This window comes from Odontesthes bonariensis, chromosome 14, assembly GCF_027942865.1.
Source record: "Odontesthes bonariensis isolate fOdoBon6 chromosome 14, fOdoBon6.hap1, whole genome shotgun sequence".
NCBI classification, from domain to species: Eukaryota; Metazoa; Chordata; class Actinopteri; order Atheriniformes; family Atherinopsidae; genus Odontesthes; species Odontesthes bonariensis.
In genome coordinates, this window is record NC_134519.1 from 11,164,209 (window position 1) to 11,180,082 (window position 15,874).

Below are 15,874 nucleotides of genomic sequence, written 5' to 3' on the forward strand. Positions count from 1 at the left end.
ACACTTGCAGTTTTTATTTCATTATAATGCTTTCCAGCTTTTTTGGCTGGCATCTATCTAAAGTAAGGTCATATCTGCTCATGACCTCTTGAACAATCACACGCAAGTCTGACGCAAGTCATTCACCAAACAATGATTTTCTGATCTAAATTGGTCACTGTTAAGACCTCTGATATGTTTGTAGAGGCCTGAAGGGGTGAGAATTTTAGAATTTCACAACAGAAGAGAAACAAAATGCAAAAGAAGTAAGAAGGTTAGAAACATTTCATACTGGATGTCATTTTGGCTTACACCAGGAAGCTATAATACAAGAAGTGCTCTCAGTTACGTTTTCTGACCACATCAATAGTTTTATTCATTTGTGTGTGTGTTTTACTTCCCATCTTGTAAACCATATTTTGACCTTTTTACATATTCATTTTGCAACCAGTTAGTGGGCCCCGTCCTGCAGGCCATGACGTCAAAACCAATTTATGACCTTCATGAAATACAAAACCTTTTATATCAAAAAAGTCTCGTAAGGTCTTGTAAATCTGGAAAAACGTTCTACTCTGTAAATTTGAGCTTCAACACATAATTCCCAGTGATATCGTTGGCCTTCGCTTCATTAACTCAGATGACAATGAGCGGCAGATCTCCAGAGGATGTGTGTTTTACTTTCGAGTAAAGCTTCATGTGACCCTTAGCTTAATTTCTCATTTTGCCATTTCAGTGAAAAAGGACTGCAAACAAAACAGAATGATCCCAGCTGTTTTCTGTATCTAGTTAACAGTGAAAACCCCCTATGTCCCAATTTTCATGGAGAATATGTTCTTTTGTGAATTGTTTTTGCCCATCTGGTTTTGTTTAGAGCACTGTCCCAGAGGGCTTGTTTACAGCTCTGTGCATCATCTCAGGAATCAGAAATCTAACTCTGACGTGCATTTTTACCGTCTTGTACGCAGATGAAAAGTTTCTGTGCTTGTTTGCCTCCTTTGTGTATTTCTGACAGTCTTAACAGTGCACGAGCCAGATGTTTGACAGGCCGTTGGACACGCTGTACAAGTGCTGATGTGACTGATACAAACGTGGGATCAACGAGGAGGCACTTCACCTTCTGCACGTTACAGCAGGCAGTGATAGGATGTTAATGTGTGTCATTAATGTTCACCCAAGAATAAATTACACAGAGCTGACAATGACAGAGATACCACTGGAAACTGCACAGACCAGAAACCAGAATATGGTCAGTGTGAGGTCAGTGCTGAGCACCTCAAACCAACTGAGCTAAAATTATAGGGAAACCACTGGAAATAAAAATACCAGAAAGTGAAGAGAAGCCATGTGAACTCATGAGCCATGTGAACTATCAGTTATTATATACGAATAGTGGTTAACCATACAGGGAGAAAGCAACCATAAAATATCTTGTGTTAGTTCGGCAGATGTATTCGTCTAAAGAGCATTAGATGCCGTTTTGTGCACACATGCAGCTATTCAAGGTCTGATGGCTCGTTTAATCTGTGTGCAGCAGGTACCCGAAATCTGTAGATCAGTAGCAGGTCTCTTATCAGAGTTGCACACAATATCATGTCCTTCTATTTTAACTCAAGGTCCGTGAGTGTGAGGTACACCATGTTCATCACTGCAAGAATATTACAGTGAGTTTCATTCAATGGCCTCATTAATAAATTGAATAAATACCACAGGGTCCAATAGAATTGTTGCCCTTAACACACTAAGGACCATTAAAGTTTTCATTCAAATGAAACAATAGGACACCACTTGATGCCACTTGACCTAATTGAAGAAGTCACTAAATTAATTAGTGTTCTATAAATCCAAATGATAAGATTTTATGTTCCCTCTTTGAATATTAGATGCAGTAACCTAATACTGCACAATAAGATGTGGAAAATCCCGAAACAAAAAGAAAAGAACACCTTGTGATTGTATGAAAACCTCGTAGCAGCAACTAACTGTGACATAAATACCATAGACCGAGCTCCCAATAAACTCATTCATGATCAAAGCAAAGAGGGGTGCTTTCTGAAACACATATCATACAGAAATATGTAGGAATAAACATCATCTATAGAACAGGTGCTATGAAACCATCCATCCATCCATTTCCTATACCCGCTTAATTGGTGGTTTGGGTCGCGGGGGACTGGAGCCTATCCCAGAGGTCCTCGGGCGAGAGGCGGGGTGCAGCCTGGACAGGTCGCCAGTCCATCACAGGGCGCTATGAAACCAGCTCACAGTTTAATCATACTTTGTAGCAGCCTAAGCAGGACAGGGAAAAACACTTTTTTACTTGTTCATTTTGTTAAAAATGAATAATACACCTTAAATTCAAACTTATTTATGTCATACCAGCTGTTTGCTGGTGAGTCACGACATTATTAAATTATTTTGGTTACAGAATATCGACATTTTTTCTCTTTTTTATTCTGTTCATTCCAAATATCAAGAGACGTCCTTTTAGTGTTATTTCAGTGTCAGTAACAATTCAAATTTGACCATGGATTGTGAATCCACTACTTTTTAAACAAGGGGACTTTTTCTTGTGAGATTGAGCTGGTTCAGTGTTTGCAGATGTGCCCACATTTTAAAATTATTTCCAATCAATATAAAGTTATTTAGTTAATAAGTTTTGTTCTCTGTTGGATATATATATATATATATGTATATATATATATATATATATATATGTGTATATATATATATATATATATATATATATATATATATACATACATATATATATATACATATATATATACATACATATATATATATATATATATATATATATACAGTCTCACCGGCCACTTTATTAAGTTACACCTTGCTAGTAAAAGGTTGGACCCCCTTTTGCCTTCAGAACTGCCTTAATTCTTTGTGGCATACTTTCAATAAGTTGGAAACATTCCTGCTATCATGTCGTTTTGGTCCAAATTGACATGATAGCATCACGTAGTTGCTGCAGATTTCTCGGCCGCCCATCCCAAAGGTGCTCTATTGGACTGAGATCTACAGTGAACTCATTGTCATGTTCCAGAAACCAGTTTGCAAAGATATGAGCTTTGTGACATGTTGCATTGTCCTGCTGGAAGAAGCCATCAGAAGATGGGTACACTGTGGTCATAAAGGGATGTATGTATATATATATATATATATATATATATATATAAATATATATATATGTATATGTATATGTGTATATATATGTGTATATATCTGTATCTGTCCATGCTGTCTACTGAGAGAGTTCACCTGTGTTACCTGCCAAAGAAGATGTGTTCCACACATCTTTCTGCTACACTTAGACTTTCTAAATAATTGTCAGCTGATATTTTTTTCTTTGATTTATTCATTTTGTTGTCTATCTGGACTATTTCACTGATAATAACAATACAATTTCCCCTCTGGAATAAGTAAAGTATACTTGACTTGAACTGAATTGAATTTTAAAATGGACACTATACGATAGATCTCTTTAGTATTTTATTGTAATTTTGCTTTCATGTCCATATTCTATTCGTTAATAATCTGTTTTGTCACCAAAACCCTTACTCTGCTAAGTAACTACTGCCCTCAGTTAAATTAAAGAATTATTTTTGATGTATAAAGGTGATTTGTTGGCATGTAACTAAGAATATCAAAAGCGCATTAAGGTTATTACTGCACTACACATCCAAAATGTCACTAAGCAATATATTATGGGATGTTTTTTTTATCATGCTAAGAACAAACTGATGGATGGATTCTTTGTTAATAACTTTACTGTTCTTAAGGCTGTTTATGTTGTTGTTGTAGTGCGGACAGCTAGCAGCTAGTCTCTGTAGCTAACAACACTAAGCTAACTAACAAGTTAGCGATTACTTGCATTTGCATTTTTTTTCCTTCAATTTGTTATTTTCAGGTTAGATTCAATTTTTTTTAGTTTAACCATTTAACTTTTCAGTTTGTCAACCCACATAATTACATAAGAGAACAACAAAACCAGTTTGGTCCATTCTGCTAATGCTAATAGGCTTAGCTTAGCATTTCTGAGCTAACACTACTGCAATCTTGACTCCAGTGAATTTCATGTAGCTATTTTGGTAGTTAGAAGTTATGTTTAAATGCATTAAATTATGAAGTGTGTGATTGTACTAGGACAATAGTACCGGGAAGAGAAAACTACAGAAACTACAGTTGATATAAGGAGCAAGCTGAGAGCATCCAGCTGGTTTGTACTTTACACAAATTTATTTGCATTACTAAACAATTATGCGAAACAGAGTTGCAAAATTCAGTAAATCAGAAAAATAATCCAAAAACCAAACTTAGACCATTTCATTATAGTGTAGGACTTACTCAAAGACAGATTGCACATACACCCTAACAGTGATTTGATGACAAATGCATAAAAGACTATAATAGTTTAGAATAGCAACCGTGTTTTGTGGCACCATTTTTTAAATTGTAGCCTATTACTCACATTATCAAAATCGAGAATGAGAGAATGCCTTCAAGTTGATGAGCAAAGCATTTTACTCATGAATAGAATATTAAACGGTGACTTGATGCAGTTTTTATATCTTAAACAGATGTGAGTGTCATAGGACGAAGATTCTTGTGATCTGCTCCGACTGTTTGTGGTCATTAAATTTATTGGTCTCTTCTCTGGCAACAACAGGATCCCTTTCAGGAATCTTTGCGTTGAATTTGATTAATGTTTGAATTTTGATCCTCCCATTATAAAGGGTTTTCAATCTTGTTTCTTTCAACTAAGAATATTACAAGACTCAAACCACTACTTTCAGCCAGCCTGGAAACTCTGTTACGTACCTCGATGTTTTCGTGTTTAGACTACTGTAAGTCTGTCTTTGCCAGCCTCACCCAGTTCTCTGTATCCTGTCTCAAAGTGATCCAGAATATAGCAGTAAGGCTCCTCATAAGTCTCCCTTCATTGGCTATGAGAAATAGTCTGAACTGATTTAAAAATGTAAATGAAATCATCTTTGGCCGTGCATGGAATGTCACCTTCATATATGGAAATGCTGAGCTCTTATTCCAGTGGGTTTCTTTATCTTTAGATCGACGCCTTTTATCTATCCCCGTTTTAATTTTACAGACCCAGCTCTTGAAGATGTAGCTCCTAATTTAAAAAAAATCTTGCGTCAAATGACGACTAAAAACTCATTTCTATAAGTCAGCCTTTTACAGATATCAGGCCTTGACCTCTGATTGATATCAAGTCAGTGTTTGCTTCTAGTAATTTTCTAAGATGTAAGTCAACTAGTGTGCTTGCGTGTATGTGTATATGGATGTATATATGTAAGTTTAAATCGATTTTTGGCGTAAGATTTCAGCCTAAAAACACATTTAATTAATGGTAGCCTGTTTTCTTGATCTATTTTACCTCTGCACCCAAATAATTCTTAATCTCAATTTCCATGAAGAGCAAATATAGAATACATAGTTGACAGCAAAAAAAAACAAAAAACAAAAGAGCAGAAAAAGCACCATGAGCCCATCCGAGCGAGTATTACCATGTTAAAGAAAACAGAAAAAAAAGTGGGGGGTTATCGAGTGGGGGGCGCGAGATAGAGTGTGCGCGCGAGCAACAAAGCAGATGCAGCCCGTGACTTGAGCGCGCTGCAGTGACAGTGGGAAGTACAGTCCGCGTGCAGCCAGCGCGAGGAAAAGATCAAGGAACAAGCTGGATGGTTGGACACAAAACGGTAAGAGCAGCGCTCCCAATGCGAATCTCTCCCTGTTGTGTGAAGTTTTGTACTCGTAGAAACACTGTTCTAATGTAGTTTACGACGTTTCCACGTGATGCACGGTGTGCGTTGCATGCTTAATTTGAACCTTTCCTGGTGATGATATCCCCTTGATTCCTGTGATGATGTGACAATAAGCAAAGTGGTAAAATAAGAAGTGTTTCTGTAAACTGACTCCAGCTGAGACATGAAGTAACGGATGGAAACCTGTGAATAGTTTATGATTAATGAGGAAAACCTTCCCTGACCAGAAGAATACTTCCACATTGTGATAGAGAAAAGCTATTCTCTGTTTTAATTTTACCTCCATATCATGGATTACACAAGAACTTGTTTTGATTGTGCAACAAAGATTTGAGGAATTAATACAGTGGGTGCTCAACACTGTGGTGAGCTCATACTCAAATGGTTCTTTATGATATTTTTTTTCTTTCTTATTACTTATGGGACTCTTCCTTTCCACTCCTCTGCAGCCCACTGATTTATGCAATGTTGCTGGAATGAAAAGTGCTGCGCAGGGGGTGGAAATCTGGCTTACTGAAAGTCCAACAGATGAGGAGGCTTGTTTTAATCATTAGTCTCATGATATCACTGGCATAGAGCGTGTGCTGGGGGATCGTGGTTTATGCTTGCACTGCTGTGGCACAGAGGTGCGTGAAGCCAGGGTTAAATCACTGTAGCTTTTATGATCTTCCTCATTTAATCTTATGTATGTGGCTATTAAAAGGGCAATAAACAAGATTTGCGCTGTTTTCGAAAAAAAAAAAAGCGCACAAAATTACGTTCATGTGCTATTTGGGAGATTGATCAGGTTGTTGATCAGTACCAGTGACTTGCTGATTATTTCACCAGATGCTTGGATTGTTTGGTCAAGTGTTCAGATGAAGCATGGCGCTACAAGCGGGAAAAAGCAGCGAGCCAAGATCTGTGTCAACGTGAAATATTTGTTTGGATTGGCAGATGTTCTGCATGTTCGTTTCAGTTTCACACCAGGGGAAGAGAATAACAAAAGCATTTCAGTTTGAGTGGATTGTTTTCTTAATGCAAAGTTTTTATTTGTAAGGAACAGAGTGTGTCATTGGGTTACGACATGGATGGATTAACCCTTGGAGGGGTTCAGAGGCAAAAAATGCACTGTTGGGACCCTACTGACTGAAATAACATACGTACATAACCAGCAATACAGAGCTGATATTGATGCATCAGTCAATCATCACTTTTTATACTCTTATTTTCTAGTTTTCCAGTTAATTCTTAAGGCGACTTAATTCTTTAGATTGTTGGCGAATGGGCATGAGATAAAATGAGCCTATCCCAGCTACCAGAGATGGGGACTCAAGTCACTGTGACTTGTTGTTTTGATGACTTTTGACTTGACTTGACAAAAAATAAAAGACTTGAGACTCGACTCGGACTTGGAAGTTAAAGACTCGGCACTTAACTTGACTTGAGTGTTATTCAGTTCATGTTTTCAGTTTGAATATGAAATTAATTGAGAAAATAATATTGATTACCCGGTAGGAGCGCAGGCTGAGAATGGCGTCATGATGGGATCCCTACCCTGTCAATCAGTCATGTCCTCTTTGCATACCTTACGTGTTTATTGGAGAGACCCGCCCTCACAACATGTCAGCCGGAGGGGGACCGAGAGTCATTGGCTGTGTTCGAAACCGCCTATACTACATACTTGAAAACGGCATACTCATCGATCAGACAGTATGCAGAGCGTTTACACACAGTGCACTTCACTCCTGCCCGAGCCGAAATCAGCCGGCCTGAAAAGCTGATTTCGCTTAAGCTATAAACTCTGTAAACTTTAGCAACATTTGAAACATTTTCAGGCGAGAAAGTAGTCATTTAGACCCTCAAGGTGTTGAAAATCTGACAAAATACCGGCTATTTACAATTTTGTTCCCACGAATTCGGCGCTACTAAAGCTAGCCGCAGTGAGCAACGCACTTCCGGTTATACCGTTTTGACTGCTCTCGTCCCGTTAACGGAATTTGACCGTTCAAATGGCGATGGGCGACTTCACGTTACGTTGCATCTTGGGTAGTTTGAGTGTGACAAGTAACCTCATGATGAATACTCAACATTTCTGCGAATCTAGTATGCATCTAGTGTACATCCGGGAACTTAAAAAAGTAGGACTAGTAGGAATAGTAGGAGAAGTAGGCGGTTTCGAACACAGCCACTGTCTTCGGCTTTCGTAATTACCATTTTGACGGCAAAAGACGAACAGCACAGTAAGACATGCGGCGTCAACATCTCGGACAGCCAGACGACAACTTCCAACTTTGTTCGTCAGTTGAAGATCCATTCTGACCAGTAACTGCTTGTCAAATTAGCTAATATTATCCTGTTAGCCTGGTCGGTAGTTAGCTAACGTTAGCTTGATATGCTACGGGGTGGACAGGTTGGACACATTGGCCAATGATGTTTACTGACAGTTACTTATAACTTTGTGTTTTCACTTTATTAAGATCAGATTCTGCAGGTAAAATTACAATAATAAGGTGACTTGACTTGACCAAGAAAAAATTACGTGAGACTTGCACATGTCTGACTTGGTCCCATCTCTGCCAGCTACCATCCTGCGAGAGGCAGCGTGCACCATGGACGGGTCACCTGTCCATCACAGGGCCACGCAGAGACGAACGAAACAAACATCCACACGCACTCACTCCTAGGATCAATTTAGAAACGCCAGTTAATCTAATATGCATGGATTTGGATGGTAAGAGGAAGTGGGAGTACACGGAGAGAACCTACACGTATAACAGGAGAACAAACTCCACTCACAAAGCCCCCAGCCGGGTTTCGAACCAGGAACTGTCTTGTTGTGAGGTGACTGTGCTGACAACCACACCCTGGTGCAGCGCGGGTGTTCCCCAAAAGCCGAATGATTTCATTAACCTGAGCGTTACCCTCTTTTGATAATGTAATCGCCCTCATCTGGACATTTGCGTAATGGAATAAGGTGAAAAAAAACTGCTAATTCAGCTTTTCTTCTGATGATATTTTGTAAATTTGATTAAAAACTTGAGCAACATTTGGATGCAAACAACTCATTACTGCAATTCCCACTGGTGGCCGATTGAGTTCATTTAAAGTCGCAGCTTTGTTATTAAGCTGCCTTTAATACTCGTGTTTATATTACGTAGCAGGATGACCTAATGTGTTTGATTAAGGGTCCACAGCCACAGGGAAACAACTCTGATCATATGGGTTTCATCAGTGTTGGGCAAGGCATGGGTTTGCTGTCTCACACATAAATATTTGTTACCGCAGGCCGAATTTGTCACATCCAATGTCATTCTAGGTTGAACTGCTGTTTTATGACAGTGGTTCTGTATCCGCAGCACGCTGATGAAACGTTTGGTCACATGTTTTTCTCAGCTGCCTGGACCCTGCATACCTTTCATGGACATTAACAGTGACTGCCCATACGCAGAGCTCATTTTGGTTTGGTTCAGAAATGTTATTCCTGGCCAGAGTTACCTGCTCTTTTGCAACACCCAAGGGTGACAAAGCTGGGTAATACGACCCGCTGCAAGTATTGGAGGTAACTGTTTCAACATTGTTTCTGGTGTGTATTAGCTGAAGGCCAGTATCTTTATAAACTGTGTTTACTTGCGAAATTGTTTCAACTCCCAGAAGTTTCCCTCTTAGCACAGTCCAGAGAATTAGTGGGTTTTAAAGAAGTTCCAGTTTATACATGGAGAGTATATTATCTCGACATGATGATTTTAAATTGTAAACTTTTGCTTAAGGGTATTCTCACAATACATAAAGGGAAAAACAAATTACTTAAACAAATGTATGTGTTTATTTCTCCTCTTGTGTTTAGATTTGAATTGAAATGTGGGTATCTGGGCTGAAAGACTTACTAATTTAGAGTCAATTGTGGAAATATTACTCATAATAGAAATGTCTTTGACTCAAGAGTAAAAGCCCAATCTTGAACAAATTTAAAAAAAAACAACAACAACAATGTAATGATTTGCAAATCTTATAAACCAATTTGTTTATTCTCAATTGTAAAAAGCATAGAAAGTAAGACATTTTACTATTTTAAGAAAAAGTTGGGATGGGGCAACAGAAGGCTGGGAAAGTAGGTGGTTCTAAAAAGAATCATCTGGAGGAACATGTTGCAACTAATTAGGTTAATTGGCAACAGGTCAGTAACATGATGGGGTGTAAAAAGAGCACATTAGAGAGGCAGAGCCTCTCAGATGTAAAGATAAGCAGACGTTTGGGATTCTGCAAAAAACTGTGGAGCAATTTCTGCATAAATGTTCCTCAATATGGAATTTTATCATGCAAAGAAGAAGCCATTTGGGACCATGATCCAGAAACACTGCCGTCTTCTCTGGTCCAAAGCTCACTTAAAATGGACCAAAGCCAAGTGGAAAACTTTTTCTGTGGTCAGAGGAATCAAAATTTGAGATTATTTTTGCAAATGATGGATGCTTCATCCTCTGGACTAAAAAGAAGAAGGACCATCAGACTTACATTAGTCAGATGGGGGTGCATTAGTGCCTATGGAACAGATGCACGTCTGGAAAGAGTATATTCAGGTTTTAGAGCAACATATGCTCCCATCCAGACAACCTCTTTTCAGTAGAAGAGTCCAGGTGCTAAACTGACCTGCCTGCTGTCCAGACCTTTAACCAACTGAAAACATTTAAGATAAAACAAAGAAGACCCAGGACTGCTGAGCAGCTAGACAAGAATGGGACAACATTTCTCTCCTAAAGATCCAACAGCTGGTGTCCTCAGTTCCCAGATGTTTACAGACTGTTGTTAAAGGAAGAGGGGATGCTACACAGTGGTAAACAGGATCCCGTCTTAAGTGTTTTGACAATTTTTTTCTGTCATCAACTTTAAGATAAGTAAATATTTTTCATGATATAGTACAATGTTTCACTGTCAACATTTGATATGCTTTCTCTGTTCTATTGTGAATAAAATGCTGCTTTGAGAGCTTTGAAAATCATGTGACTCTTTGTCGGCATGCAGCGTCTCAACACTTTTAGAAATTGGAGTTCAATTAACAGCCGAGTGTTTTACTGAAAACTGAAGGTTGTCATTATGAAGCTTTTTTGGTTTTTCATTATGCAGCAGTGAATCATTCTTAATTAATTCACTACTTTCTTTGGAACACTGCTTGTTCAAATGTTTACGCAGTCTTCTGGTTTTCCTCGTTGAATGTCTTAAATAGACCACGACCTCCTCCTGCACTGCAGAGCTTCACCTTCTTTTGCAGGTGTGGGTCGGGCATCCATGCCAGCCCAAATGCTGGAGATGTGAGAAGATCCCGCAGGGGCTCTTTTGTCATTGCTGCTGGTTCTTGACATTGGCTTGGTGTATAAGAGCCAAGAGACCGGTGATGTCTTTGAAAAGAAAAAAAATGAGATTTGTTTGAATAAAACCTGAAAGGTTTTTCCCAGAGAAGTGTCAGATGCTTTTGCTTCTCAGCCTCTGAGACATAAAAGAACATTTTAGAGCTCAAACTTTTGATGCAAAGAACAATGATATGAATTGATATTGTTGAAACCTGTGCATGGCCTGAAAACAGTGAGGATATATAAAACACACTGAGGTCGCATCAGGTTTTGAAAGGAGAACCACACAGACTTCGCTTCAGGACTGATAAACTCACCCATGCAGCATGTTTTTTAATCCTCTGCTTGTTCTTATCCCCTTGGAATCAGCAAACCTCATAGCAAAAGACTGATGTTACCTCATAAAGCTGATAAACATCTAGCTAATGCAAAGCATCTTTAGCGTGAATATTAAATCCGCTCAAATGAAGTACAAAATTCAACCTCCTTTAGGCTCTATTTGGGTCAATCTCTACTTCTGAGGAGTCTCTTTAGTCGCTAAATGCCTGCTGTCTGCTTTTTGCTGCTTAACAGCAGAGTGTTTGTTACATACTCTTAAGCTTTTCATCCAACTTTATTAAGCTGTGTTGTCTTTGCTAACAAAGTAAAATATTAAAATAAGAAACACAACTTTCAAACAATCAATCCAACCTCGTTGAATTTATTTCCCTTTAAATCTAAAATTAGATGTTGATGTTGTGGAAGATCAAACGACAAGAGAAGAGAGTGAAGAGAGTGCAATTAATAAGGCTGCAGCAATAAAGATTCAACTAAAACACAAGGAGGAAGTGTCCCACAGACATGTAGAAATGATCATGTCAAATTAAACTAATTCTTACGGAGGATGTAGTCATGACCGGCAGCAACATGAAACCATTTTTGCATTTGTTCGTGTTGGGACATGTTCACTAAAGAGAGGACCAGACTCAAGTTCAAATGTTATTACTGAGAGCTACCTAGGACTAACATACAAGTGCAACAAGTATAATAGTTAAATGAACAAAATCTGTCCAGATTATTTACACCACCTCCCAGAATGTGCAGAGCAGATGAACACAGCGCTCCTCGTCTCATCTGTTCAGTTTTCATAGATAAATGCTGCTCAGAGTGTCGTTTAGTATGAACACATTTAGTAAAATTAGGAACAGAACCTGAAACGAGGGTGAAGTATTTGAAATATTAATTCATTTTTTTTCTTTCAGCAGTGCTCTGTAACTCTTCTTCTTTCCTTCCCTTCATATATTTGAAATATGACTCCAACAGTCCAACAGTATAGCTGTCCGCTTGCAGGGGTTTCTTCCTGTCTCTAAGGCAGCCTCGAGGCCTCTTTCCTTTTTTAAGACTCTCACTTTTTATGTATTTCAGCCGGTACATGTAGCTAAATCAACAGGTACACACCTGCATCTCTTCTGTTGTTTGAGTGTTTTGGACCACGTTGTCACATACTGTGCCCGGAGGCATGTGTGTCACTTTCAGCTTTTGGGGTAATTCTTTACCATCTCCTAGCTGCATATTGTAAGTTATCCCTCTGTGGTGGTAAGTGATGCACCGGCTATATGGTTAATGACAACAGGAACACTTCATTCTTCATTCATACAGACTGCATTAAAGAGGTTTATTTTTTAGATTTTTTGTGCTACTTTGTTTTGCATTAAAAGTACTTGGTTGACATCTTGAAAGATTTAATTTTGCTGTGTAATCAAGTCCTGTAATTAAATGATTGTGCATGCAGCATACTTTTTGGAAAGCTTGGATTGCTTTGATTCATTTTATTCAACACATCTTACCCACATCAGGTCAAATCAGCATTTAGGCAACTCGCCCAAAAAGCCTCCCATTGATCCACTGATCATTTTGTCCAGTTCTGTAAAACTTTTAGCCCCAGAAATGTTTCTCCAGTGTAATCCCAACAAAATCCTGTTGAGGCACTTAAAATAAGGTGGAAGGTGTGCCTGATATTTAACTTAAGCCTTCTTGGCTTTTGGGTGACGCCTCATTTGAGGTTTTTGGAGCTTCCATTGTCATGTCCACAGGCTACAAAAAATCCAAAAAAGAGCCCGTGTTGCAAGAAAGTACACATACGTCTTCTGTCGCGTATACACTGAACAGGTAAATGGCCAAAAAAGTTCAGAACTTCTGGATTAACATGTTTACATGTATTTTAAAAGTTCCGTATCCGTAACCAACGGTTGCACTCTGATTGGTCAGCTGTGCTAAGCTTAGAAATTGGTCTGGTCTTATAAAGCAGGATATTCATTTTGTGTACTAGGGCACACTGCCATCCTCCCTGTGTACTTTTATCCTAACAAGTTGTTATTTTAAAACTTAAATTGCATATAAATTATGTAAAAAAAAAATATGCCAAAACAACATGCTATTTATGTACCTTCTGTATGACTTTTTTTCCTCTGATCCTGGGTTAGATACAAATATGTTTATGGTGGATATAGAGATCATATAGAAACATTTCAATTTTCCACTTGAGTTCATGGTGACTTTAAAGCCGCAGTAGATGACAACTAAAGTGTTAATTGCGTGTTTAAGTGATGTTTAAATTGTTTAAACATGTTTAAACAATTAATTCAGCCAACAGTAACAGGTAATTATGATTGATAATGAATTTTTTGATTGTGTCCAAATGCAGAGAAAAACAAACTCTTAATGTGAGGCAGTTCTTATGTTGGGGTTACGCTCGACCTCTCCCCTGACGGCACACAGAGCAGCGCTGGAACGTGCTGGTTGATGTCATCCTGACTGATCAACCGGCTGAAACACTGATGGTTCTCCAAACGTCAGCTACAATAAACGGCTCCATGTAAAACACAGTTTGTTTTTAATAGGTTTTCTCAGACCAAATACCACCCAAACTTTGTTTGGAAAGACACAGTCAGTCAGATCCTACCGCCGGGCAGTTTTAACATACGCCTTTGTAAGGCTGCTTTTATTTCAGAACCGGTCTATAGGTTCTGCTGCTGTATCTGGTCCACGGGCTCTGTCTGGTGGTTTGGACTGAGCCACTGTCATTTCACTGGAATTTCCTGCCATCTGTGGTCAAAGTTTCTCACAGATCCACACATGCATGTAAATGTCTGGGTCCTCTCAGGTAGTGATGATTGTAAACCACAGTACTTTTTTTTCGTAATTACAACATTTTTACAGTGATTCTAACACAATAAACCATAATGCTAATAATAGGATAATAATGGTATTTTCTTTTTTTGAATTCATTGAAAATTGTTACTGGCTAGAAAAGAGAGCCAGCTTCTGTCCGTATTTTAAGAAGTAAATCTGGAATAGATTAACAGATCAGTGTGATTATGCATTTTGGGAATATATTTTATTTTTAACATTGGGGGTAGATACTAAGGCGAGGGTCTGGGGGTCCTCTACCAGGGAAATAAAATGTCCTCCATTATGGTGATTTTTTTTTTTTAGGGGCTCATTTGCACATTTTCTACATCAATTTATGGTTATAATGTCTTTATTTATGTTAAGAAAAACAGAAATCATTTATCAGGTGTCAGTTCATATATATATATATATATATATATATATATATATATAGCAGCTCAGCTCTCAGGAATCACGCTCTGCTGTCAGATATTTATCTTCCTATAGATCATCTTTTTTCATCTAATATGATCGCTGGTGAGCTAATGCACATGTCGTCATTTACTTTGTTTTATTGTGCTTGATATTATTTTTAGTTCACATTTGTTTCAGAAAATTATCTGCTGAAATGCACTTTCTGCACATTTTAGACATACCAAGACATACCCTCGTATTTTGGGATGTTTTTTTTAGCAGTAATGGACTAATTCAACTTGAAAAATAGATATATAATGGTTCATATATGATTGAGTTTTCTTAATAAACAGAGTGTACAAATTTCTTTTTTACTGGATTTATTTTGGATTTTAAAAAGATGCAGTGCTGACAAAAAAGACCCATTTCTGTCTGGGGGCCTCCCATTTTCTCATTTTCCAACTTGTAAATCTCCCTCTCCTCTCTTTGTGTCTCAGTCCCTATCACCAGAGATACAAGAAGGAGCCATGAGGAGAGAAGAGTCGAAGTAACAAGCATTAACAGAATGAGACATCCGGGCTTTAGAGCCAAGGACGGGAAGCCAAGTCCCCTTTTCATCATGTAATAAAACGTTTTTTTTAAAGTTAATTTAAGTGACCGAACTTTCACTCTTTGCATTTAAAATTCTGCATCTTCGAACATGTGAATGTTGTTGATTTAAAAGTTTAACCTCGTTTGACGGCACAAATAAATCCTAAAAAAATTCTTCAAGCTAAAATTATGAAGGTCTTTAGATTTACAAGATTGCTTTCCTTCAGAATTTCTGGATTCATCAATTTATATATTATAGATTGTCACACATGGTATGAGACAGCGATGATGGCTTATTATTATTACACAGAAATAAACTGGATGAGTTGAGAATGAGTTGAACAATACTGTGATTTATTGATTTGATGAGGCACTGTGTAGGAGTCCTCTGTAAAGCAGATTATATACTAAATTCAGTTGGTCCTAATAGATTAGTTAACCTCTATGGCAGTTTGAAACTAAAGATTTAAGTATTATAAAAATAAAAAATGCAAACGTAAAATGTAAATACATTCAATTAGATTTTTTCCTCTTTCTTAAGGACACCACTTTCAGATACTGTTCATCTGCTGTAGATAGTGTTTTAGACCTAACACTTCTTTTGTCCTCCACTTG

General features: G+C 38.0%; 2 protein-coding genes across 2 annotated transcripts in view; both read left to right on the forward strand.

The window, feature by feature from the left end:
- Window positions 1–5,657: 5,657 nt before the first annotated feature.
- Window positions 5,658–15,874, forward strand: part of glis1a (GLIS family zinc finger 1a) — a 47,488-nt gene continuing 37,271 nt past the window's right edge. Inside the window, exon 1 of the mRNA XM_075482849.1 lies at window positions 5,658–5,714. The gene's annotated coding sequence lies outside the window, so the exon portion shown is untranslated. The remainder of the gene's footprint in view (window positions 5,715–15,874) is intronic.
- The window catches only part of rps8a (ribosomal protein S8a), an 85,044-nt gene continuing 76,460 nt past the window's right edge, over window positions 7,291–15,874 (forward strand). Inside the window, exon 1 of the mRNA XM_075482853.1 lies at window positions 7,291–7,295. Within this exon, the coding sequence (XP_075338968.1) occupies window positions 7,293–7,295 (3 nt within the window). The 5' untranslated portion in view covers window positions 7,291–7,292. The remainder of the gene's footprint in view (window positions 7,296–15,874) is intronic.